Here is a 25150-nt window from a genome sequence, read left to right on the forward strand (position 1 = left end):
ACCTCAATCGAACAATGAGATGAAAAGAGTTTTAGTTTGGGCTAGCTGTTACTTGTCGCAAATAATATGCAAGTAATTTTCAAAACAGTGACCTTATGTTCCAGCGACATGGTGATGCATTGAAAGAACTGTCTGTACTTGTAAGTGGAAAGCATATTGAATGTAACATCAGATGCGAGTCATTGACATTATAGGGAGCAATCTTGGTTGCTTCTCTGGTTGTGATGGGTCTGCTTCAAATGCAAGTCTGTGACTAACTCTGAGCCAGTGGATTAATTACGTTTAATTAAAAAAGTCACATTTGATCTCATCCTTCCAGAATACCAAGCCTACAATCTTCTCTTCACAGTTTAAACAACTATCTGAATAGGTAGACATGAACTTGGTTCAACGGCTCATCCAAAGGATTGCCCCAATGAAAATGCACCACACTCTGTTCTCTGCTGGATGTCAGCCTAGATTGAATGCTCAGGTCAGAGTGAGACTCAGAGACAAGACTGCAACTAATTGTGGAATCTTCTTTTTAGCACCAATTGATCTTGTACGCAGGAGCAGAGCAATACAGGGAAGTATTGTTGAAAAGAACTGAGGTGAGCACATTAAACAACCCAGTAATGCAATCAGCAGTGAAATTTGGGGTCATTGATTATGTGCCAACTCCTGTTATCCACCAGTGGGCTCCTGTTCATTACCAAACAAATGAGGTTCGACTATCATTTAACCAAAAATGCATCCCTTTAATTGTTTCCCATTTGAAATATGTTCATGAAAATGCCAAAAAGGATCATAAAAAATGTAAAATACTTTTTTCTATCTTACTTATGACTTCATGGTTCAATCTGAAACTCACCAGCCTGCAGCGTTGTGACAGAATCAGACTCCTCACTATATTCACTGTCTCCAATGTCATTAGTTGCTTTCACACGGAACTTGTATGAGGTGAAGGGCTTCAGCCTGTTGAAATAGTGTAGATGTGGTGTCATTGGAGTTCAACTATATCAAATTAAAATATCTTTGCCGTCCACAAGTGCAAACTTTATACAAAATCTGTTTTCTATAACAGACTCTTGGATTATTAACCTGGCATTATTAAAGATGAATGAAAAAATAATTTTTGCTTGTCATATTTCTCAGCAAATATTGATATTTCGTAACACGTTTTAGTTTTTCCTGCTAATTCCCTAATATAGAATGTTTCCAAAAGGATCTATAAAATAGATCTTGGTGGATCCTGACACCATATTGTCATGTCACCTAGGTAATGAAGTTACCAGCAATCTGATATGGCCTCCCAGTGGCTCCAACCCATTTGAAATTCATGGGGCAGAATCTTACGTTTGGCATTTGGGCGCGCGCCCGACATGCCCGAGCATAATATGATGTGTGATGATGTCGGCGTGCGTCCCAAAATCATTGCGCACTCGCACGATATTTCGTTTGGCGGGCGCGCACCGGAGTCGGCTGAGCACCCGCCGATAAATAAAAGGCCTATTGAGGCCATTAACAAGCTAATTAAAATCAAACTAACACTGCCTGAACAACCTTACGGTTGGCAGGCAAACAAAAATGCCAAGCGGCCTTTACATTTTTTAGGAAACTTCATCCACGAGCGGTTTCCTGAAGCAAATAAACATTGACTAAAAACTTTATTATTGAATTAAAAACATGTCTCAGTTCATGTTTCAGAGTCGCATGAGGGGACATGTTTTTTAAAAAATTTTTACTGTCTTTATTAATTTTTATAAAAAGCGCTTCAATCTCCCTGAGGCAGCTCCATGTCCCTGGGAGATTGAAGTGCTCTTTCACGCACGTGCATGAACTGCGCGCTAAGCCCGGCTCTCCCTCCTTCCCCCCCGACCGCACAGACAGCGATCAGTCAGTGCTACCGCTCGTGACCCATGAAGGGCAGGCCTTAATTGGCCCACCCACGTGAAATCGTGGAGCGGAGCCAATCGCGAGTGGCGGTCGGATTCCTGACTGCCCCCCCCACCCCCACTCCCGCCGAGCCCGTCTGACAAGGGAAAAATTCTGGCCTTGGGCATTGCTGCATATTAAATCTTCCCAAACCACAACTATCTTGACACACACCTATTCTATGCCTGTTCTATTTTGACTTTAGAAAAAAGAGAAAAACTAACTTCTCCAGATTTCTTAGTTCCTTCGCCAGCAGCCAAGAAGTGCCATGCTTGCAGAGTCTTGACTTGAGCGCTCATAGATATGCTGAGCATTGATATATTATTAGGAATAGAGTGGGGCCACTATCAATTGATTAGGGTGAAGTGAAAAAAATCAGAGATTCTGCTCCTGATTTCCAGTGGATGAAAAGTACACATTTGGGGATACTAAGTATGTGTCACTTAAGTGTGACACCTCCAGAACCAAACAGCCTCTAGAATTGCACTACAGTATGATTCACCTATTTGAAAAGAACAGGATAAAGGTGTTAAAAAAAGTCAGCGAGCAAAAGAGAAAGATATCAGTGATTGCATTTTTAAAAAAATCTTCACAGAAAGCTTTCTCTCCTTTTTTGGTGCAATATTGAAATGGAAAGCCACAATTTTTCTCTGTACATTGAACAATGACTAGTGTCGAACACCGCATGAATGAAGGAATAGAAATATGCAATTGTACAAAAAGGATGTGGTGAGTTAATGTAGTTGATGACTTATTGCGCTATGAAAGAATGGCTGAACCAATTCAAGTGGGGCCTGTGGAGCTCAACATAAGGTCAGGTTGTCACAATTTAATACCAGGATTTTGTTATAAGAAAGAACTATTGTGCAGTAATGTTGTGGCAAAAGTTAATTTACAAACCAATTAAAACAGAAAGCAACAATGAGGGATCATTAAAATATTTTTGTAATAAATGCACCACGTGTTGCAAGATCAGTAAAAAAGAAACCCAATTTTCTCTCAAATTTTTCATTTAAAAAAACAAATTCTTCCCTGTCTTCGTGGGAGATGTGTGTTCGCCCATCTGTGACTTCAGAACATGCACTGTGTGCCATACTTATAGCATGCGACTGGGTTACACCTCTGGCTCTGATTTGGGCAGGAAAATAAATGGAGGTTTTAGCATTTATATTTTCATTCAAGTGTACCTGATCGTCTTGGGTCAAATCACAGAAGCTGATGACAATACATGAGTGCTCCTGTTAAATAATTGGATTTGTTATACTTATAAGCTGTACCTATTCAGAACACAGACCAGAAGATCCTAATTTTTGTTACTGATGCTGAGTTTGCTGATTTCAGCAGGAACATCAATGTGAATCTTACAACTGGCCTCAGTACCTCTGGCTTGGAGAGGAGAAACAAATCAGTTGGGTTTCCACTCCAAATTACAAGCTTTAGAAATCTGTTGAAAACGTATGAATGTGGGCATGGTGAGGAAAGATGACCATGCTTGGTTGTGATGTCGCACATGGTTGAAAAAATTTTCTGACTGTCACTGTTCAGACTCATAGGGCAGAATTCTTCCTGCGTCGGACGGGCTCAGCGAGAACGGGCGGGTGCAGTCGCAGCGCCAACTGCCGCCCGCGATCCTCCCTGCACCGCCATTTTACACAGGCGGGCCTCTTAAGGCCTGCCTAGAGTAATACGTGAGCGGTTGCTCGGGTGGGAGGAGGAGAGGGAGTCGGGTCCAGCACTCCTTTGCACGCATGCGCACAAAAGAGCGCTTCAATCTCCCTGAGGCACGGAGCTGCCTCAAAGAGACTGAAGCACTTTTGAAAAAAATAAATGAATGCAATAAAAATTTAATGAAACGTGTCCCCTCATGTGACTCTGTCCCCTCACGGATGAGGTTTCCTGAAAAACGTAAAGGCCGCTTGGTATTTTTGCCTGCCCGCAAACCATAAGGTTGGATGGGCAGCGTAAACTTGAACTTAATTACTTTGTTCGTGGCTTAATAGGTCTATCAATTATCGGCGGGCATGCTGCGGACTCTGGTGCACACCCACCGAATGAAACGTCGCGAGACAGCGCGGTGAAATCGGGATGCACGCACGACGTCATCACGCGTCATTTTACGCGCCAGCAAATCAGCAGCTGTCCCCATACACCGACTGTAAGATCCTGGCCAAAGCCTGGAATTTTGTGCTCACCAGCATGAGTGTTCAGTGGCAAGAGCAGACAATATGACGAGAATGCCAAAAATTGGCTTCACAACATCGTGAAGCCAGTTTGCGATCATCCTCTCCACCCGCCGAAGGCGAGCCATGTTTCCTGCCATCGGACATCAGGAACCTCATTGTAATATATCAGCATATCATTATAAGGCTGCTGGACTCAGCCGCCTGCCACTGGATCGTCTACCAACGTTGGCGGGAAAACATGCCAACATGTTTCACAACAGCACATAAGCAATGTGCGCTTGGTGGGCTGTACTTCACTCATGACTTCAAAGTCTGTTTGCCTACCTTGCTTTGGGCAGCACTCGCAGTCATCAGCGCCAGGCTCCACAGACTGCACCACATCACTTTTAGGGGGCTCAAGGGTCTTGCTTGGGAAGGGGGAAAAGTGGCCTCAGGCAAGGGAAAAGGCTGCAGGATGAGAGCTGTACTGGGGAAGGAGGGTATCTCAGGGTGTGTGTGGGGACACATGTTGATCTGTGCAAGTGGCCTGAAGATGGTGAGGACTGAGTAGGCAGTCTCCAGAGGAGATGAGGCCAGATGGACATAAGGTATGTGAGAATGGGTGTCGATATCCCTTGAGCTGGCAGTGAATGAGATGCCAGTGAATGTGCAATGGGCTTGAGTATGTGAGTTTAGAGTGATGAGATGGTTGCCATACCCTGGCTGCACAGATGAGATCATTCATCCTCTATCTGCATTGGATGGTCAATCTCTTAAGTGCAGCGTTGGCACTGACCACCACTACCTCCACCAGTCATGCTGGATTGGTGATGCCACTGCCTGTCCTGCAGCCAGAGCTGGGGTAGACGACATCATGGTGAGCCTCCATGGCGTCCAAACGGTATTCCAGTGATACATTATTAAACCTGGGAGCTGCAGTCTTTTTATCTTTCGTGGACATCTACCCTGCAGTAGTTGTGGGCTGGAAACACTGAGATATGTGCGCATGGCTGGACTTTAAATATGGCACCTGGCGTGATGAAGAGGTGAGGTGATGGTGGGTGGGCGAGTGAGAGCCCACCCACCATGGAAATGGTGTGTTTCCCAGGAATGCATAAATAATGTGGTGGGTTTGGGACAATATGGCATGAACACCCACCAAGCATAGTTTTGCCCACCTGCTACCATACGTAGTGCAAATCTGGGATGATTCCACCCATAGGCCTGAATTTTTCAGATGGCCAGGTCTCCCTTCATGTCATCTGAAGAATCAGAGGGGAGCACATCGACGCCAACTTCAAGTCCCCTACAGCGATTCCACGCTCCATGAAACAATTGTCATAAAAACCATGCGGTTCACTAACGCACCGCACAGATCTTGTGGAGACGAAGTCCCATCTTCACATTGACAATACCCTCCATCATGTGTGGCATTACCACTGTGCTAAATGGGATAGATTTCAAACAGATCTAGCAACTCAAGGCTGGGCATCCATGAGGCGCTGTGGGCCATCAGCAGTAGCAGAATTGTACTCAACCACAATCTGTAACTTCATGGCCCAGTATATCCCCCACTCTACCATTACCATCAAGCCAGGGGATCAACCCTGGTTCAATGAAGAGTGCAGGAGGGTATGCCAGGAACAGCACCAGGCATACCTAAAAATGAGGTGTCAACCTGGTGAAGCTACAACACAGAACTACTTGCATGCCAAACAGCATAAATAGCAAGTGATAAACAGAGCTAAGTGATGCCACAACCAACAGATCAGATCTAAGCTCTGCAGTCCTGCCACATTCGGTTGTGAATGGTGGTGGACAATTAAACAACTCATTGGAGGAGGAGGCTCCATAAATATTCCCATCCTCAATGATGGGGGAGCCCAGCACTTCAGATAAGGCTGAAGCATTTGTATTTGCATTGCATCTTGTTCAAAAAAGGTTGTAAGGATAAGCCTAGCGATTACAGATCAGTCAGCTTAACTTCAGTGCTGGGCAAGATTCTAGAAACAATTATTCGGGATAGGATTAGTAGTCACATGGAAAAATATGGGTTGATAAAAAGAGCCAGCATGGATTTCTAGAGGGTAAATTGTGTTTAACTACTTTGCTGGAGTTCTTTGAAGAGGTGAAAGAAAAGGTTGATGACAGTAATGCTGTTGATGTAGTGTACATGGACCTTCAAAAGGCAGTTGAAACAGTGCCATACAACAGACTTGTAAGATAAGTTATTGCTCATGGAATAAAAGGGACAGTAGCAACATGGATATAAAATTGGCTGAAAACAGGAAACAGATAGTATTGGTCAATGAATATTTTTCGGGCTGGAGGAAGCTTTGTAGTGGAGTTCCCCAAGGGTCAGTATTGGGATCCTTGCTTTTCCTGATACATATTAATGATACAGTTCTTGGTGTGCAGGGGACAATTTCAAAGTTTGCAGATGATACGAAGCTTGAGAGTATTGTGAACTGTGAGAAGGACAGTGTAGAACTTCAAAAGGACATAGATATTTGGGTGGAGTGGGCAGATAGGTGGCAGATGAAGTTCAATGCAGAGAAGTGTGAGGTGATGCATTTTGGTAGGAAGATCATGGTCAGGCAATACAAAATAAGGGGTGAAATTTTGAAGGTGGTGTATGAGCAGAAAGACTTGGGTGTGTATATGCATACATCATTGAGGGTGGCAGGACAGGTAGAGAGAACAGTTAGTAAAGCATATAGTATCCTGGGCTTTATTAATAGGGGCATAGAGTACAAGAGCAAGGAGGCTATGCTGAATTTAAATAAGACACTTGTTAGATCTCAGCAGGAGTATTGTGTACAGTTCTGGGTGCCACATTATAGGAAGGTTGTCTACACATTGGAGAAGGTGCAGAAGAGGTTTACAAGAATGGTTCCAGGGATAAGAAACTTCAGCTATGAAGATAGATTGGAGAGGTTGGGACTGTTCTCCTTGGAGAGAAGGAGACTAAGAAGAGATCTGATAGAAATGTTCAAAATCATGAGGGGGCTAGACAAAGTAGATAGGGAGAAGCTGTTCCCGCTCGTAAAAGGATCAAGAAAGATAGGGCACAGATTTAAAGTGATTTGCAAAAGAAGCAAATGTGACTTGCAAAAAAACTTTTTCAATGAGTGGTTCGGGTCTGGAATGCACTGCCTGGAAGTGTGGTGAAGGCAAGTTTAATTGATGCATTCAAGAGGGCATTAGATGATTATTTGAATAGAAACAATGTGCAGGGGTACAGGGAAAAGGCAGGACAATGGTAATAGCTCATAATGCTCATTTGGAGAGCTGGTGCAGACATAATGGGCCAAATGGCCTCTTTCTGTGCCGTTAAAATTCTGTGATTCTGTGAACCATCTTCTGCCAGAAGTGTCGAGTGGATGATCCATCTTGGCCTCTTCCAGAGATTCCCAGCATCATAGGTGCCAATCTTCAGCCAATTTGATTCACTCTATATGATATCAAGAAACGGCTGAGGGCACTGGGTACTGCCCTGACAATATTCCGGCAATAGATTTGTCCTCCAGAACTTGCTGCGCCCCCAGCCAAGCTATTCCAGTACAAATACAACACAGGCATCTATCCGACAATGTAGAAAATTGCCCAGGTATGTCCTGTACACAAAAAGCAGGACAAATCCAACACAGCCAATTACTGTAGTAATCAGTCTACTCTTGATCATCAGTAAAATGATGGAAGGGGTCATCAACAGTGCTATCAAGAGATCAAGCAGCATTTGCTTAGCAATAATCTGCACACTGACGCTCAGTTTGGGTTCCACCAGGGCCACTCTACTCCTGACATAATTTCAGCCTTGGTTCACACATGGACCAAACAGCTGAACACCAGAGATGAGGTGAAAGTGACTGCCCTTCAAGGCAGCATTTGACCGAGTGTGGCTTCAAGGAGTTCCTCAGGGTGGTGTCTGAGACCCAACCCTCTTCAGCTGCTTCGTCAATGACCTTCGTTCCATCATAAGGTCAGAAGTGGGGATGTTCGCTGATGATTGCACAATGTTCAGCAACATTCGCCACTCCTCAAATACAAAAGCAGTCCATGTCCAAATGCAACAATATCTGGACAAAATCCAGGCTTGGTCTGACAAGTGGCAAGTAACATTTGCCCCACGCAAGTGCCAGGCAATGGCAAACTCCAACAAGAGGGAATCCTGCCATTGCCCCATGACATTCAATGGCATTACCGTTGCTGAATCCCCAACTATCAACATCCTGGGGGTTACCATTGACCAGAAACTGAACTGGACTAACCATATAAATACTGTGACGACAAGAGCAGGTCAGAGGCTAGGAATCCTGTGGCGAGTAACTCACCCCTTGACTCCCCAATGCCTGTCCACCAATTACAAGGCACAAGTCAGGAGTGTCATGGAATATTCTCCACTTGGATAAGTGATGCTCCACTAACAGTCAAGAAGCTTGACACCATCCAGGACAAAGCAGCCTGCCTGATTGGCACCCCATCTACAAACACTCACTTCCTCCACCATCGATGCACAGTGACAGCTGTGTGCATCATCTACAAGATAAACTGCAGGAATTCACCAAGCCTCCCTAGACAGCACCTTTCAAACCCATGACTGCTACTACCTAGAAGGACAAGGGCAGCAGACAAATGGAACACCATCACCTGGAAGTTCCCCTCCAAGCCACTCACCATCCTGACTTGGAAATATGTTGCTCTTCCTTCACTGTTGCTAGATCAAAATCCTGAAACTCCCTCCCTAACAGCACTGTAGGTGTACCTACATGGACTGCAGTAGTTGAAGAAGATGGCTCACCACCAACTACTCAAGGGCAATTGGGGATGGGCAACAAAAGCTGGCCTAGCCAGCAATGCCCACATCCCATGAATTAATATTTTTTAAAAAATTAGTTGGAGGCAGGACTTTCACCCCTCACTTGAGAAGAAGTCCTGCCTTAGGGATTGGCTGGCAGCTCCCAAATCCCTGCAGCGATAGGAGGTGCAGTGGACTGAGGAGGAAGTGCAATAAATGCCTGAGCCTAAGCCCCAGGACTGAAGGACAAGGTAATTTAAGGGGTCCCTGAGCAGGGAGGGTAAGGAAGTCCTGGGGGTGTGCAAAGGGGATGATTGGAGTGTTGGGGAGAGACCGGGGTGGAGGAAGGCCCAGCAGCTACTGGACATTAAGGGGGGTCAGATGGGGGCTTCTGATGGAGGCGCCCACCCCCCACCTTCCTGCGTGAGATCTATGCCCGTTCTTTTACAAATGCCAGGTAAATCCTCCTGCCTAAATATTTAGGCTGAATGTGAAACAGCCCTTAAGTGGCCATTTTCGAGGCTGGTAGAAGGAGTCGGGAAATTTCCCAGCTCAGTGTGCCCACCTCGGGAAAAAGTGCTAGCAAAGTTGGGATTTTTGTTCAGGGAAGGGCCAAGAATTAACAGGGGTTGGGCCCACTGCCCTCGGAAACAAAGTGGAGGCAGCCACAGGGGCTGCCAATGCAGGCTGTTTAAAAGGCCTGCCTCAGTGCTTTGGAACTTCGTCCCAGTTATAACAATGATAGTAAGGCCCTCTAGTCCTCATCCCTCACACCTCCTCACCTCCCAAACAATCTCCATGCCCATTCATGTCAAGCTATAGCCTGCTGAGAGCCCAGACATCCATTAAAGTGCTGAAACACCTGAATCCCAGGGAAAACATTGCTTTTATGACAGCTCTGGTTTTCTGATGTATTCTGCCAATTGCACAATGTTTACTTACACAAGATAAAGAGATTTCCAGTGCTTGCAGTTTCTGCTATTGATATGTCAAAGGGTCTGAATGATTGACATTTTTATTGGGCTGCAGTGAAATTATTTTTTTTAAGAAAGTGAAAAGTGATGAATGAATGACTATTTTTTAATATTCTTTTAATACATCCTAAAGTCACTATAGGGTTCATTGATTCTATCCAGAGTGTATCATGGATGAATGGGCATCAAAGTGCCAAAGCTTGGCATGGACAGTATGATGGGCCATGGGATTGGCTGGGGACCTGGCTTGGCATGGATTGTATAAGGGGGTTGGTATGTGTGTGGTGGGCATAGGTTGGCATGGGGGTGTAGGTAAGACCTTTGGAACTTACCTTTCAAAAGGTTCCCTCATCCAGACTACAGTTCACAAACACCTCTGAGGCTGAAAGATCACTTGACTCCATGAAAATTGCAGAGGAATAGGATGCGCCTATCCCTGCTATGAAACTGGCCAGGTCAGGAGCAGGATGTGGGCTTGAGACCCACAGCAGCCCGCACCCTTAACCTGCACTGGTGAAAATTGAAAACCTCTGTAATGGGGTCTAGAATCCTGGAATCAGGTCCCACACACCATTTTCATACCTCCACGGAGTCTCCCTGACTCCATGACAATCCAGCCCTAAGTATCACAGTAGGGCGTTAGGAATGTCAGGTTTTATAAACAGTTATACCTGGAACTGTCTATTTAATCCAAGAAAGAAGAGAGTTGGGGGTCTAGAAGATTGCTAATTAGCACTTCTACCTGGGTACAAGGTCCACGTGATTCACATTGCCATGAAGATGGGCTTTGGGAAGGGACGAGTCCATAGCAAGCTATTGTACTATCGGATTACAGGGTTTCTAAGATATCCCTGAAACTCAGAGACACAGGCCAAGCTGTAGCCATGTGAGAGCAGGATATAAAGGCAGCCAGTGCTGCACCTAAAGCAGAGAAATGCTGACTTTATTGTTCACCATGCAGAACGCAGATGGGAGCTTGTACTCAGGTTGAAGAGATCAAGTTTGTGAAGATTCAAATGAGGCTGGAAGATTTGCCTAACTTGGGCTGAAGGGAAGGAATCTCCAGTGCAACCATCACAGTAAAAGTCAGTTCCGGGATTAGAAGATATCCCGCTGGGAAAGAAAAATGAATCATCGGGAGCTGACAATGATTTTAGACTGGTTTCTGGCAAATTAAGTGTCCACATAAGGGACATTGTAATGTCTATCAGTAACGGAAGATTTTTGGTCACACTAAAAGTTAAATGGGGAATTTATTTTCTGTAGTTTAGAGTAAAAGTTGCCAACATAATTGTGTTTGGTCACTGTTGCTTTTGGTTTGCTCATTACAGTAAAAGTCTTAAAACTTGAAACCTTGTTGTGTGATCCTGTCAGTCTGTCACTTAAAGAGTTAGTGGTCTTTACAGGGATCATAATACTGTTGTGTTACGAAGTTCCAAAGAAGCCACATTGGACTCGAAGCGGAATTTTATGCCGGCGGGATTTTACAGTCCCATTGAAGTCAATGGAGTTTTGAAAGGCTCACTGCATTTCACAGCTCTGTCCCCGCCACAATGGGGCTGTAACATTTCACCAATTAACTCTGTTTCTCTCTCCACAGATACTGCCAGATCTGCTGAATTTTTCCAGCATTTTCTGTTCTTATTTCAGATTTCCAGCAGCCACAGTATTTTGCTTTTATTGTGACACTAGACAGTAAATAGTTTATCTTCAGCCCTAGCTTTTGCTTTCTTTTCTATATTTACTAAATCCAGATTTATTTAGTAATTGCAAACTGCTCATCAAGATTTTGATATTCACTAAGAATATTCCCCTAATTTATACACGCTAAGATTTTCTGCTGGTTTCTCACAATTTAAATCTTAACATTTTTCCCGGACTGCTGATGATTCAAAAGCTGTTGGAATATTTTCTCTCCCATTCTTTATAATGGTAACTTGCTTTTTCTATCCCTATTTCTTATTTTAAAAGTGCAACTAAATATCTTTAAAGATGTATTTGAAAATGATGGTTATTTCTTATTTAAAAAGTGCAACTAAATAATCATAAACTAAGTAGCAAACTAACTAGGGGAGAGTCACAGGGGTATAGAATCCAACAAGGTGATAAGATTACAGCTTGTGCACTGCATTTGGAATGAACTAGTTGTTCTGAAGCTTAATATTTCTTATTATTGTATAACTGAACCTAAAGCAATATTAAATAAGGAAGAGTTGTTGATCTACTTCAAATGGATTATTCCTTTCAAATCAGAACTTATTCAATTTTTGGATACAATAGCAACTGCAAAATAGATGGAAAAATTGAACAAGAACATGCGCGACTGTAAATGTGCAGCAGTCCCTAATCTCATTTGTCAATGGGGTTTAACAATTACTGCTTGGTAATCCTTGACTGTAGCTTTAGTAACCTCAGAGCAAATCTGGATTTGGAGTTATTTCAGGAAGTTACCAAATCAAACCATTAGCATTATTAATTTAACATCACTGCTGATCTTTCATGGCACTGCTTATGGTTGAATTAGGGTCTGGAGCACAGTTACAAAAAAGAAACTATATTTAATATGAGGGTCTGTGACTTAAGGTCATTGCTCAAGTACTGACTGTGAGGAAGTATCCTAAATAGGTACATTATGAGGTCATTTGAAGGTTAATTGTTGAGCAAAGTTTCTGTAATTTGGCAATTGTCTATAAAACTTTGGAAGCTGCCCTTGTAGATTGGGGAGGTTTATTCAGGACAGATAAGGCTCTCCTTAGGCAGCACCAAGGCTCCTTAAACAGCAACTTCCAAACCCATGACCACTACCACCTAGAAGGAAAAGGGCAGCAGATGGATGGGAACACCATCACCTGGAGGTGCCCCTCCAAGTAACTCACCATCCTGACTTGGAAATATATTGCTGTCCCTTCACTGTCGCTGGGTCAAAATGCTGGAACTCCCTTCCTAACAGCACTGTGGGTGTACCTACACCACATGGACTGCAACGGTTCAAGAAGGCAGCTCAACACCACCTTCTCAAGGGCAACTAGGGATGGGCAATAACTGCTGGCTCAGCCAGCGAAGCGCACATCCCTTGAATCCTTCAATTTTATTAGAGTTGTTCCTTGAAGGGCGGCATTTAAAGTGCGGTGGATGCATTCTAAATGCAAGCTTTTTTAGATGCAGTGTTTTTTCGAATAAAAACGTAACTAAGACCTTATAAGGAAAAAAGTAAGCACAGGAATTTAAATCTAAATATTACTTAATAAATGAGTTTTAACACCATTTAGTAAATCTTAAATAATACAGTAGGATTCATTAAGTAAATGAATAAGTTGGTGTTTAATAGATATCCGACAACCAAGTTATCTCTAATTATTGGTACCAATATGAGAGATGGAGAGGCTGCATTAGAATTCTTCAGTGCTACTTCTCTTTGTCATTTTTCAAATCTTTTGCTCTGTGAAGTGTCATTATTTACATATGGTTACTCTATGACTGAGAGATTGGACATTTACAAGTACTGTTCTTTTACGTGTAAGATGAAATGCTCCTTGATATTTCTCTTCTTTCCTTAAATAGGTGTCTAGAATTAGGAGAGTCAGGAGATTTCCCTGTTCGGTGAACATGAATTTTAAAAAGGTCTGCCCACAGTTTGGATTTTCAGTCAGGGTCGGTGGACTGAAATAGGATTGAGGTCAGATGACCCCGGAACGGATGAGGAGGCTGTTGGATAAAGAGGCTGGCTGGACAGAAGGCTACCTCTATGCTCCGGCACTGTGTTGAAATAAATTTAAATAAAAGAATAAAACAAAAAAAAAATTCCTCCATGTCTCACTCCCGACTCTTTCACACCAACTGCATACTCCCTATGCCACCCCATGCTCCCCACCCACCCCAATGGCCCCTCATATTCCCTATGCCAACCCATGCCCCTCATACCTCTATGCCAACTTATTGCCAACTCATGGCAACCCACACCACCCCCATCCTTTCTTGTTACCTCCTCCATGCTAACTCACCCAGTATCCTTGGACAGTTCCTTGACAACTTTGACGCTTCTTTGACTGCTTTGACAGATGGACAGTTTGTTAGCAGTTCTTTGACAGCTGGACAGTTCTAATGAGTTTGTGCATTAAAAAGTACCTAATCATGTTCACTTTTAACAATCCCAAAGGGTGCCTTACCTCTCTCAAAGAGATTCTGGGACCCTATCCAAAGAGGTACCTTAAATCTCCTGGATATCCAAAAGAATCTACCAAGTTCAGACCTCCTCTTACCTATCCTAATCTGCACACTCTAGGTTTCAAACTCCTGGCTTACCAAAATCCCACTTCAGTGGAGGCAGTTGGTGATTTAAATGGCCAGCTGCCTCTGTGAATTATGCATGCACAAACCCTGGCTCGACTCCACACCTGACCCTGCAAAGATAGGAAATGCCAGGTTCAGGGGCGGGACTTAGGACTTTTGGCCATTTCTGTGACTTTCACCACAAGGGAGAGCCTCTCCTTTGGGATCGTTAAAAGTGAACATGATTATGCACTTTTCACGCACACATGCATTGAACTGTCCAGCTGTCAAATGATTGTTAAAGAACTGTCCAGCTGTCAAGGAACTGTCCAAGGGTACTAGGTGAGTTGGCATGGAGGGGCTAACAACAAAGAGTGGTGGGTGCCGGCATGGGTTGGCATGATTTAGCACTAAGTTGGCATGGGGATATGAGAGCCTATCCATCATGGCAAAAATCTGGGTGTGGGTCTCCTATTCACTGAAACTTGTGTCTTTGTAATGACACATGTGAATTAGTGTGCTCAGGTATAGCAACTAATTGTAGTGTACATCTCATTGCATGTTACATTGGGTGCCCTCCATATTCTCCAAGCTTTCCCAGAAGATGAAAAGTATCATACCAAAGTATTTAGACCAAAATACCTGATCAGTAAATATTCAAACAGGGCTATACATAAAAACAATTAATTTAGAATCTGGCAGTAAGGGGTTAAAAGATTTGATAAGGAAAGTTCAAGTTGTTATGGTTTCAAGTTTTGACCATGAACAATTCAATTTGCTCCTAGCACAAAGTTTGGTATCCAGACTATTTTCCAAATCAACCAGCCTGGGCACCTCCCTTTCTTCATTTTGAAATTTGGTTGTGGCAGAAATTATCCATTTTAACTTGAAATCTTTCACAGCTGTATAAAGAAACGTAGGAATTTCCCTATTTTGTATCAGTACCATCTTGAAATTTTGACCATCCTTTGTAAACATTAGCACTCACCTGTCTACAAGATATGTAGTAGATTCATGGCTCACTGAAGCTGAGTGGAGTGACCAGTTTCCATCAGGTAGCTCTAGAGTTTGGATGGTGTAGTACCTAACTGGAGACAGACCATCACTGCCTGGTTCCCAGGACAGCAGTACGCTACGTGATTGAACATCCTGTTGTAGTATGGAAGGTTTGCTGGGAGGTTGTGGGTGAGCTGAGAACGGAAAGAAAACATTTAGAGAACAGGCTGTTTCTCATACATTTTATGGTGGGGTCTTACAGCACAGAAGGTGGCCATTTGCTATTCAATTAGTCCCACTCCCCTACTCTTTCTCATAGCCCGGCATATTTCTCCTTTTCAAGAATGGATCCAATTCCCGTTTGAAAGATACTATTGAATCTGCTTGTACCACCTTTCCAGGTAGTGTATTCTAGAACATAATTCACATTCCACTTAGTTCTCAAATTTTACAGAAATTTCAGGAAATCGAAACAATGAAAAGTGTCCCTTGGGGAAATGATTAAAAAGTTATATATAATTTTCTCTGGTAGGAGTTGGAGATTTTAAATTATGTTTCATTCTCTCAGATATTCAAAATTCCTTGCTGCCAGCCTTTCGTATGGGAAGTGAAAATGGCTTAAGCCATGGGATTTTTCTCTGTGAAAAGTGCTGAGCATTTTCCACCATCACTACCTTGCATTTTGAAGTGGGACAGTTCTTTCAGGCATTAATCCCAAGTATGTCCATCTCACAGTCGAGTCAAGAACTGGTTAAGCTCCCTATAGAGAGTGGAAATACTGTTTTTCCAAGTCATTCAAATTGATTTCAGTCAAAATCTTTGGAGAAGAAAGCAATGTCCATCCTATCAGTTTAAGATGAATTGAAATTCAGGTTCCTGGTGTGAAAGGAAAATGTTTTAAACCATCATATGAGAGCTGCATATCTCACACAACTTCTTCAGGGTGTATCAGTTTGAGTTGCACTATATCATTGCCACTCTGTTAAGTTTTCACTGGGCTTTGTAATCCCCCAGGTTTCCAAATTTCTTACTCTATTAGTCTTTGATTTGGAAAATAATAAGTAGGCATATGTTTCCACAAAGTAGCAGATTGTAGGGTCAAACTGATATTGATAACATTTCCTTTAATCACTTCTGTGAGGGTACTCAAATCCCTCAATGTGTCGCTGGCTTGGAAAACACTTCAAGAATTTGAACCCATTCAAGAAAATATACCTTTCAGGAGGCCGATGATTCCTTGACAATTTTACAGGATTGTTCTCATTCAATAAAAACAGCTCCATTATGCATAATGTTCCTACTTACCTCTCTTTTCTGTTGTTACCACCAAGGCCTCTGCTGCTTCACCCCATCCTTTGCGAGTCTGAGCTGTAATGCGGAAGACGTAACTGCATTCTGGTTTTAGCCCAGTTGCTGTATATTGTCGAGCACTTGGGTTCAACACGTCTACTGTGGCAGTGTTTGTGTTGCTTGTGTTTAATCGATACGTTATCTGGTAAGCTGAGGGAAAAAAATTACTAAATATCAAATTGTGTGAAAGGTGTGTAGATTGTGAGCATTACAACATCCTTCCAAAACTATGCTTTAAAAATTGAGGTCTGGAAGAAAATCCCAGGGATTGCATTTGGATATTAGACTTTTCTCTCTGGGGTCCAACTTAAGGCAAACATAGCGTGGTAGAAACTCTGGTACTTTAGTGTAAAACAGGTAGTAACTTATTGGCTGCTCATTATATGCATTGCTGGATATTCAGTTCCATTGAATATTGAGTCGGGCACAGAACAGGCACTCATTGTGATACCATACACTTTATTTTCCAACACAAGTTGAATTACTCTCCAGTGGCTCAAGTTCTCTGCATTCTTCTGTACTTGTTGACTTTAAAACACTTTATTTATTTTGCTGCATCAAAAGAAATCTGCAAGTGCAACACTATTTTTCTTGGGGAGCTGACACTTCTTTAAAATAAATTATGGCTGGTGTCCCCCAGCTGCACGTCAACACTGTCCAGGGGGGTCCCTGGAAATATGCCAATACACTCAGTGGGTCTGCAAGACATTTGGCATTTGAAACCCATTGATACAAATGCATGAGTATGTCCCTAGTGTGAGTTATCATGGTAGAATTTTGTTTCATTTTAATATTACTTAATAGCAGTCATGGTTAGAAAGTTATCTCATGGCTACACTTACCTTAGGTATAGCCCACATAAGCTTATCAATCTCTTAAAAGGAGGACAACTTCAAATGCCTTTTTACAACACCCTACAAAACTCTTGTATCACGTTTTCAGTTATAACATATTGCTGCTCTACATTAACAGAGAAATCATATAAAACAAATCCTTGTCATCACATTCCTTAGTGTGGCTTAAAATTATAATATTTGCTGTTCTTCCATATGTGTGTTAAACCCTTCAGGCTACCAAAGGATTAATAAAACTAATATGTCAGGCTTTTCCAACAGTTTCCTTGTTTTACCAAAGCAAAACACTGTGGGTTGTGGAAATCTGAAATATAAAAAAAAATGTTGGAAATACTCAGCAGGTTAGGCAGTATCTGTGGAGAGAGAAACAGAGTTAACATTTCAGGTTAATGACCTTTTGTCAACCTAAAACGTTAACTCTGTTTCTCACTCCACAGATGCTGCCTGACCTAATGAGTATTTCCAGCATTTTCTGGTTATATATATTGTTCTTTCCTCCTCCTATCATGTGTAAACAGAAAGATTATTGCAGGTATTTTCATTCCCATTTATTTCAAGTTTCAGGACTTCTCAAGTCACCCACCCAGAATGATCCCGTTGGGTTCCGCTGGAGGCTGCCAGACTAAACGCAGATATGTTGTTCGAACTTCTGGAAACAGGATTCCTACAGGGGGTCCAGGCACTGAAAAACAGAAACAATTAAAAAAAGCTACTTTTACAGCTTAACCATTTCACATGACAACAGTAATGATTTTGCTGCTCTTATTGCTGAACTGTGTTCAACTTGTACATGTCATTGTCCTTGAATATCACTTCTGAGTTGCCACCTTTTCTTTTGCTGCTTACACATTACTGCTTAAATATCAGTGGGAGTTGTCTATAGGCCTCCAAACAGTAGTGGTAAGGTAGGGGACGGTATTAAATAGAAAATTAGAGATGCATGTAACAAGGATGCTCCAGTAATCATAAGTGGTTTTAATCTACATATAGACTAGGCAAACTAAATTAGCAATAATACTGTGGCAGGTGAATTCTTGGAGTGTGTATGAGATGGTTTTTCAGACCAGCATTTCGAAGAGCCAACTAGGGAACAGCATATCCTTGAATTAGTTTTGTGCAATGAGAAGGGGTTAATTAATAATCTTTTTGTGTGCGGTCCTTTGGGGAACAGTGACCATAACATGATAGAATTCTTCCTTTGGTTGGAAAGTGAGGTAGTCCAATCCGAAACAAGGGTCCTAAATCTAAACAATGAAATGAGGTGTGAGCTGGCTAAGATAGATTGGGGAACTTCATTAAAAGGCATGACATTGCAACAGTTATATATTCTTTTCTGGCACAAAAATACAACAGGAAAAGTGGCCCAACCATGGCTAACAAAAGAAATTAAGGATAATATTAAATCCAAAGAGGAGTCATATAAAATTTCTGGAAAAAGTAGTAAGCCTGAGGATTGGCAGCAGTTTAGAAGTCAACAAAGGAGGACCAGGAGATTGATTAAGAGGGGAAAAATAGAGTAGAGTAAACTTGCAAGGAACATAAAAGAGGACTTTAAAAGCTTCTATAAGCATGTGAGAAGAAAAAGATTGGTGAAGACAAATGTAGGTCCTTTAGAGTCTGAAACGGGAGAATTTATAATAGAGAACAAGGAAATGGCAGAGAAATTAAACAACTACTTTAGTTCTGTCTTCACGGAGGAAGACACAAATATCTTCCTAGAAAAACTAGGGAATCGAGGGTCTAGTGAGAAAGAGGAATTGAAGGAAATTAGTAATAATAAAAAAACAGTGCTGGAGAAATTAATGGGACTGAAAGCCAATAAATCCCCTGGGCCTGATAATCTACATCACAGGGTACCAAAGGACGTGGCCATGGAAATAGTGGATGCGTTGGTTGTCATCTTACAGAATTCTGTAGATTCTGGAACAGTCCTGGCAGATTGGAGGGTGGCAAACGTAACCCCAGTACTTAAAAAAGGAGGGAGGGAAAAAACGGAATTATGGACTGGTTAGTCTAACATCAGTGGTAGAGAAAATGCTAGAGTCTTTTATAAAGGGTATGATAAGAGGATACTTAGAAAATATCAATGGGATTAGACCAAGTCAATATGGATTTATGAAAGGTAAATAATGGGCAGGATATTGGTATCGGTGTGCAGGGGTGGGCCTGACATGCTGACGTGTAAAATGATGCGAGATGACGTTGGGCGTGCGTCCCAACATTATCACATGTCATTTCGATATTTTGTTCAACAGGCGCGCGCTGGAGGCAGCTGCATGCCTGCCAAATTGTCAACGGCCTATTAAGGCCATTAAAAAATTAATTTAACTTATTAACAACGCTGCCTGTCCAACCTTAAGGTTGGCGGGCAGGCGAATAGCCCAAGCGGCCTTTCCGGTTTTTAGGAAACCTCATCCACGGGCAGGACGAGGTTTCCTGAAGGTTTTATAAAATTAATACATAAATTCTGTAAACTTCACAAATATGTCCCAGCTTATGTGCCACTGTCACATGAAGAGACGTTTAAATAATTTTTAACGTTTTTTTTTGAAAAGTTTTATTATCTACTTAATCTGCCTGAGGCAGCTTGTGCCTCAGCGAGATTGCTGCGCTGCTTCACGCATGTGCAAATGAGAGCAGGCCCCGACTCTCGCTCCTCCCCCCGCTCGCAGGGGTAGCACTGAGTGCTACCGGCTGCGCGTTACGCTGGGCAGGCCTTAATTGGCTCGCCCGTGTAAAATGGCAGCGCGCCTCCCATTACAGGTGGCGATCGGCTCTGTGCCCACCCGCGCCCACTCCCGAACAGCCCGCCCACCATTGGAAAAATTCACCCCAGTGTTTGATAAACCGACTGGAGTTTTTGAGGATGTAACTAGCAGAATAGATAAGGGAGAACCAGTGGATGTGGTGTATTTGGATTTTCAGAAAGCTTTTGATAAAGTGCCGCTTATACGATTAGTGTGCAAAATTACAGCACATGGGATTGGGGGTAACATATTGGCATGGATTGAGAATTGGTTAGCAGACAGGAAACAAAGAGTAGGAATAAACGTGTCTTTTTCAGAATGGCAGGCGGTGACTAGTGGGGTACTGCAGGGATCAGTGCTTAGGCCCCAGCTATTCACAATATATATCAATGATTTGGATGAGGGAACCAAATGCAATATTTCCAAGTTTGCTGATGACACAAAACTAGGTGGGAATGTGAGTCGTGAGGAGGATGTTAAGAGGCTTCAAGGCAATTTAGACAAGTTGAGTGAGTGGGCAAATACATGGCAGATGCAGTATAACGTGGTTAAGTATGAAGTTATCCACTTCAATAGAAAAAACAGAATGGCAGAGTATTATTTAAATGGTGATAGATTGTGAAATGTTGACGTACAAAGTGACCTGGGTGTCCTTGTACAACAATCACTGAAAACAAGAGTGCACGTGCAGCAAGCAGTTAAGAAGGCAAATGGTATGTTGGCCATCATTGCAAGGGAACTTGGGTACAGGAGCAAGGATGTCTTACTGCAGCTATACAGGGCCTTGGTGAGACCACACCTGGAGTATTGTGTGCAGTTTTGGTCTCCTTACCTAGGAAAGAGTATACTTACGATAGAGGGAGTCCAGCAAAGGTTCACCAGACTGATTCCTGGGATGCCAGGATTGTTGTATGAGGAGAGATTGGGCTGACTAGGCCTGTATTCACTGGAGTTTAGAAGAATGAGAGGGAATCTCATTAAAACGTATAAAATTCTGACAGGGCTGGACAGACTGGATACAGGGATGATGTTTCCTCTGGCTGGGGTTCTGGAACAAGGGCCAGAATCTTCGGGTCAGTGAGCAGAGCTGCGCACCGCTTGCCGACGCATAAAATGATGCCTGGTGAAGTCGGGCGTGCAGCCCAACATCACCGCGCCTTATTCAGATCTTCAGCTCGTCGGGCAGGCACCAGATCCAGCTGCATGCCCGCCGAAATGTCAAAGGCCTATTAAGGCCATTTAAATACCAATTAAAATAATTAACTGAGCTGCCCATCCGACCTCAAGGTTGGCGGGCAGGCGAAGAGCCCAGGCGGCCTGCTCATTTATCATGAAACCTCATCCAGGGGCGGGATGAGATTTCATGAAGGTTTTTAAAGTTTAATAAAAAATTTTAATGAAATTCATTGACGTGCCCCGGTTCATGTGACACTGTCACACGAGGGGACATGTCTTAAGAATTCTTTTTCTATTTATTAAACTTATAAAAGATCAAACTAATCTCCCTAAGGCAGCTCAGATTGCGGGTGGTGATCGGCTGTATGCCCACCCGGGCCTGATCCCACCCAGCACCCCGCACCCCCCCCCCCCCCCCCCCCACCACCACGGAGAGAAAATTCTCCCCAGGGCGTCACAATCTCAGGATACGGGGTAGGCGATTTAGCTCTAAGATGAGGAGAAACTTCTTCACTCAGAGAGTGGTGAACCTATGGAATTCTCTACCACAGAGGGCTGTGGAGGACAAGCCACTGAGTATATTTAAGAATGAAATAGATTTCTAGACTCTAAAGGGATCAAGGGATATGGGGAGAGAACGGGTGTACGGTGTTGAGATAGAGGATCAGCCATGATCAAATTGGATGGCGGAACAGGCTCAAAGGGCTGAATGACCTACTCCTGCTTCTATTTTTCTATGTTTCTATGTTTTCCTTGCCTGCCTTCCTCTCTTGAAGGCATTGTCTCCTGGCTGGATATGATTCCATAGGCACCAGTCATCTTCGGTACCTTGGCCATTATCGTATGTGCCTGTGTGTTAATTGGCCACATGGCTTGAAATTGAATGGCATCACTGGTCAAGTCCAATTCTCTCATATCATCATCAGTTCCAGGAGGATTCACTGGATCATGACTGGAAATGGAAACCCTGGCTAAAAATCCCACCAAGCTCAGAGGCAGCAGAACACACTGTAGTGTGTGATTGCTGTCCTAGCTAAAATCAGCTAACTTGGAACAGGCCATGATTAAATCTGGACCTTCCTTGATTATATTTCAGCTTTTTACCAAATATAATTAGCTGCCTTATTCTTGTACCAGATACAAATTTGAGACAGTGAAGATAAGTTTGGTCAAATCATCACAATGAAAACCTGAGCTTATACTTGCATGCCAGGTCTTAAAATCAACATCACTATCAACATCAACAACGTTAACCCTTTTCAGGATTAGCCCTCAATAAAAAAAAAACTAAGGGCAAATGTGACTTCCTATAACTTTAACATATTTCACAGGCAATTCTTCAAGCAAATGGGCAATTGAGTTCAATTCATTAAACTTGTAAAGTGACGTTAGGAACGACTTTGTTGACAATTATGCTGTCATCATTTATGTACAGGCTGTAAATATTAGCAGCATAGTAAATAATGCTGCTTCATAACTTAGATGAGAAGTTTAAACCTGAAGACCTGGGAAGTAAGGCAGCACAGTAATCCAGGAAACCCTGTAAACTTGTTTCCTACCAGCCCAGTATGATACAATTAAAAACACAAAATGCGGCTTTAGACCACTTATCTATTTTTGTTTATCATCGTAAAAATACCAACCATCATCCAGTGTTCTCTCAAGTATGGATGGGAAGCTTGGTATTCCATCTCCAATTCTGGTAAAAGCAAGGACTTGGATCTCATACAGCACATATTTCCCCAACTCAACGAGTTGAACACCATGTGTGGTGTTGCCTTCGATGGTCCGGATCTGCATAGGAGTCTCCAAATCCTTCTCCTTGTACAGGACCTACATTCAAACAGAGAAAAAAAATAGCAGAGGGAATATTGTGAGAATTCTGTTAGCAACACTGAATAGAAGAAATGTTTACTGGTAGACCTTTACTTAAGTAAATTACAGTGTCCTTTACTTTTGTTGCCCATAATGCAACACCTAGCCTTATTATTTCTCCCAAGAGAAAGTTCACCAATAGTGATGGCAGCATTGAAGGGGGTCTTCAGATTTTAAGCAGACTTCTTTTTGTTAATAGTGTTAGTATAACAGTGCCCCCATTGATAAATTCTTTGCGTTTTTCAGGATGGGGTCATCTCAGAACAGAAAAATGGAACAATATCACAGTATTGTACCTAGTGTCAGCAGAATGCACTCCAATCAGTAACATAACAGGACACATGTAAAACAAAAACAAAAATAGCTGGAAAAACTCAGCAGGTCTGACAGCAGGAATACAGTTAATGTTTCAAGTTCGTTGAATCTTCATCAGAACTAAAGAAAAATAGAAATCAGGTGAAGTGTAAGCTGTTTAAGGGGGGTGGGACAGGTAGAGCTGGATAGAGGGCCAGTGATAGGTGGAGACAAAGAAGAGATTGCCAAGGACTGCCAAAGGACACATGTAAACTTCAACTAGCCCAGCTCAATTTAAAAAATGAGGATTAACTTAGATCTTCCTTTACACCTGAGAGAATTTCAAACAATGTTTGTGGCCTTTCCAAATGAGATTGCCAATTATTTCTGTGGACCGATGCCCACAAAGAACCTGATTGAATTTGTTTATGGTGTTACACTAAAGATCAGTGGAGGTAGAAATTAGTTATGGTTGTGTACATCTTCAAAAATGTTCAATTTCGCGGGGCTATGCCCAATCATCCAGGATGCTTTGAAAACATTGAACATCATATTGGCCTCAGATGACTTTCAGGCAGCCGGGGTGACAGGCTTTTGTCCAGGTGCATTGTGGAGCCTAACGATTATTTTATGTCCTCTCCAAGAAATTGGATTGTCCAGGGTGGAGCAGACATTGGGATTTGCCCCTATCAGGTTTATGGGCTGTGGATGACCTAGCAAGAGACTGACACCAAAAAAGCTAATCTTTTTTTTACAAGGTTATGTGGACCAAGGAGGAGCAAGAGTGCTCTTATTGGTTCTAAAGCACTTCTGAGTGCTGCTGGCAACTGATGATCTCCTTGTTTTCTTCCCCCCTTTACCAGTCCTGCAGCTGATGAGGCAGGCAGCCTGAAATTGGATACACTAATCTTGTGAGCTGCCTCAGGAGATATAACAGGCGCTGGCAGCTTGCTAAAATTAAGCAAATGAGAGTGGAGACTCAATTGCAACTGTACATTGGATCTCCCTGTGTGTGCACTCCATTGGTTACCAACCTGAAAATCCAACTTAACCCAAGTTCCACCATTTAAGTCCACAGAGATGAGAAGGGTTCATCATACCAGTCTGCTACCTGGGCTGAATACAAAATCAAACCCTTTGAGGGCTGCAAAAAATTAAAGTTATGTTCCTCAGTGAAGAAAAGATGCTTTAATTCTATCTGGTCTGGAAATTCATTTAAATTCCAGAGATGAAAGGAGAGCATTTTTTTTTTTGCAGTGTGTCATTTAATCCCCAAATGTATTTACATATAAACATACGAAATACGAGCAGAAGCAGGCCATTCGGCCCCTCGAGCCTGTTCCACCATTCAATAAGATCATGGCTGATCTGCTTGTGTTTCGAGTTTTACATTCCCATCTACCCCCAATAACCTTTGATTCTCTTGCCTAACAAGATCCAACAACCTCTGCCTTAAAAATATTCAGTGACCCAGTTTCCATTGCCTTCTGAGGCAGAGAGTTCCAAAGTCGCACAACTCTCTGATAGTAAAAATTTCTCCTCATCTCTGTCTTATAAGGATGTCCCCTAATTTTAAAACAGTGCCCACTAGTTCTGGACTCACCCACAAGAGGAAACATCCTTCCCATGTCCACCTTGTCAAGATCATTCAGGATCTTATCTACTTCAATCAAGTCACCCCTCACTTTTCTAAACTCCAGTGGAAACAAGCCCAACCTGTGCAACCGTGCCTCATAAGACA

At 42.7% G+C, this 25150-nt stretch overlaps 1 protein-coding gene across 1 annotated transcript in view; it reads right to left on the minus strand.

The window, feature by feature from the left end:
• The window catches only part of LOC121293629 (protein sidekick-2-like), a 941309-nt gene that overhangs the window by 190817 nt on the left and 725342 nt on the right, over positions 1-25150 (minus strand). Inside the window, exons 27-31 of the mRNA XM_041216767.1 lie at positions 22884-23073; positions 17901-17999; positions 16419-16613; positions 15106-15307; positions 851-954 (exon numbers count right to left, since the gene is read on the minus strand). Coding sequence (XP_041072701.1) covers positions 851-954; positions 15106-15307; positions 16419-16613; positions 17901-17999; positions 22884-23073 — 790 coding nt within the window. The remainder of the gene's footprint in view (positions 1-850; positions 955-15105; positions 15308-16418; positions 16614-17900; positions 18000-22883; positions 23074-25150) is intronic.

This window comes from Carcharodon carcharias, chromosome 22, assembly GCF_017639515.1.
Source record: "Carcharodon carcharias isolate sCarCar2 chromosome 22, sCarCar2.pri, whole genome shotgun sequence".
Classification (NCBI taxonomy): Eukaryota; Metazoa; Chordata; class Chondrichthyes; order Lamniformes; family Lamnidae; genus Carcharodon; species Carcharodon carcharias.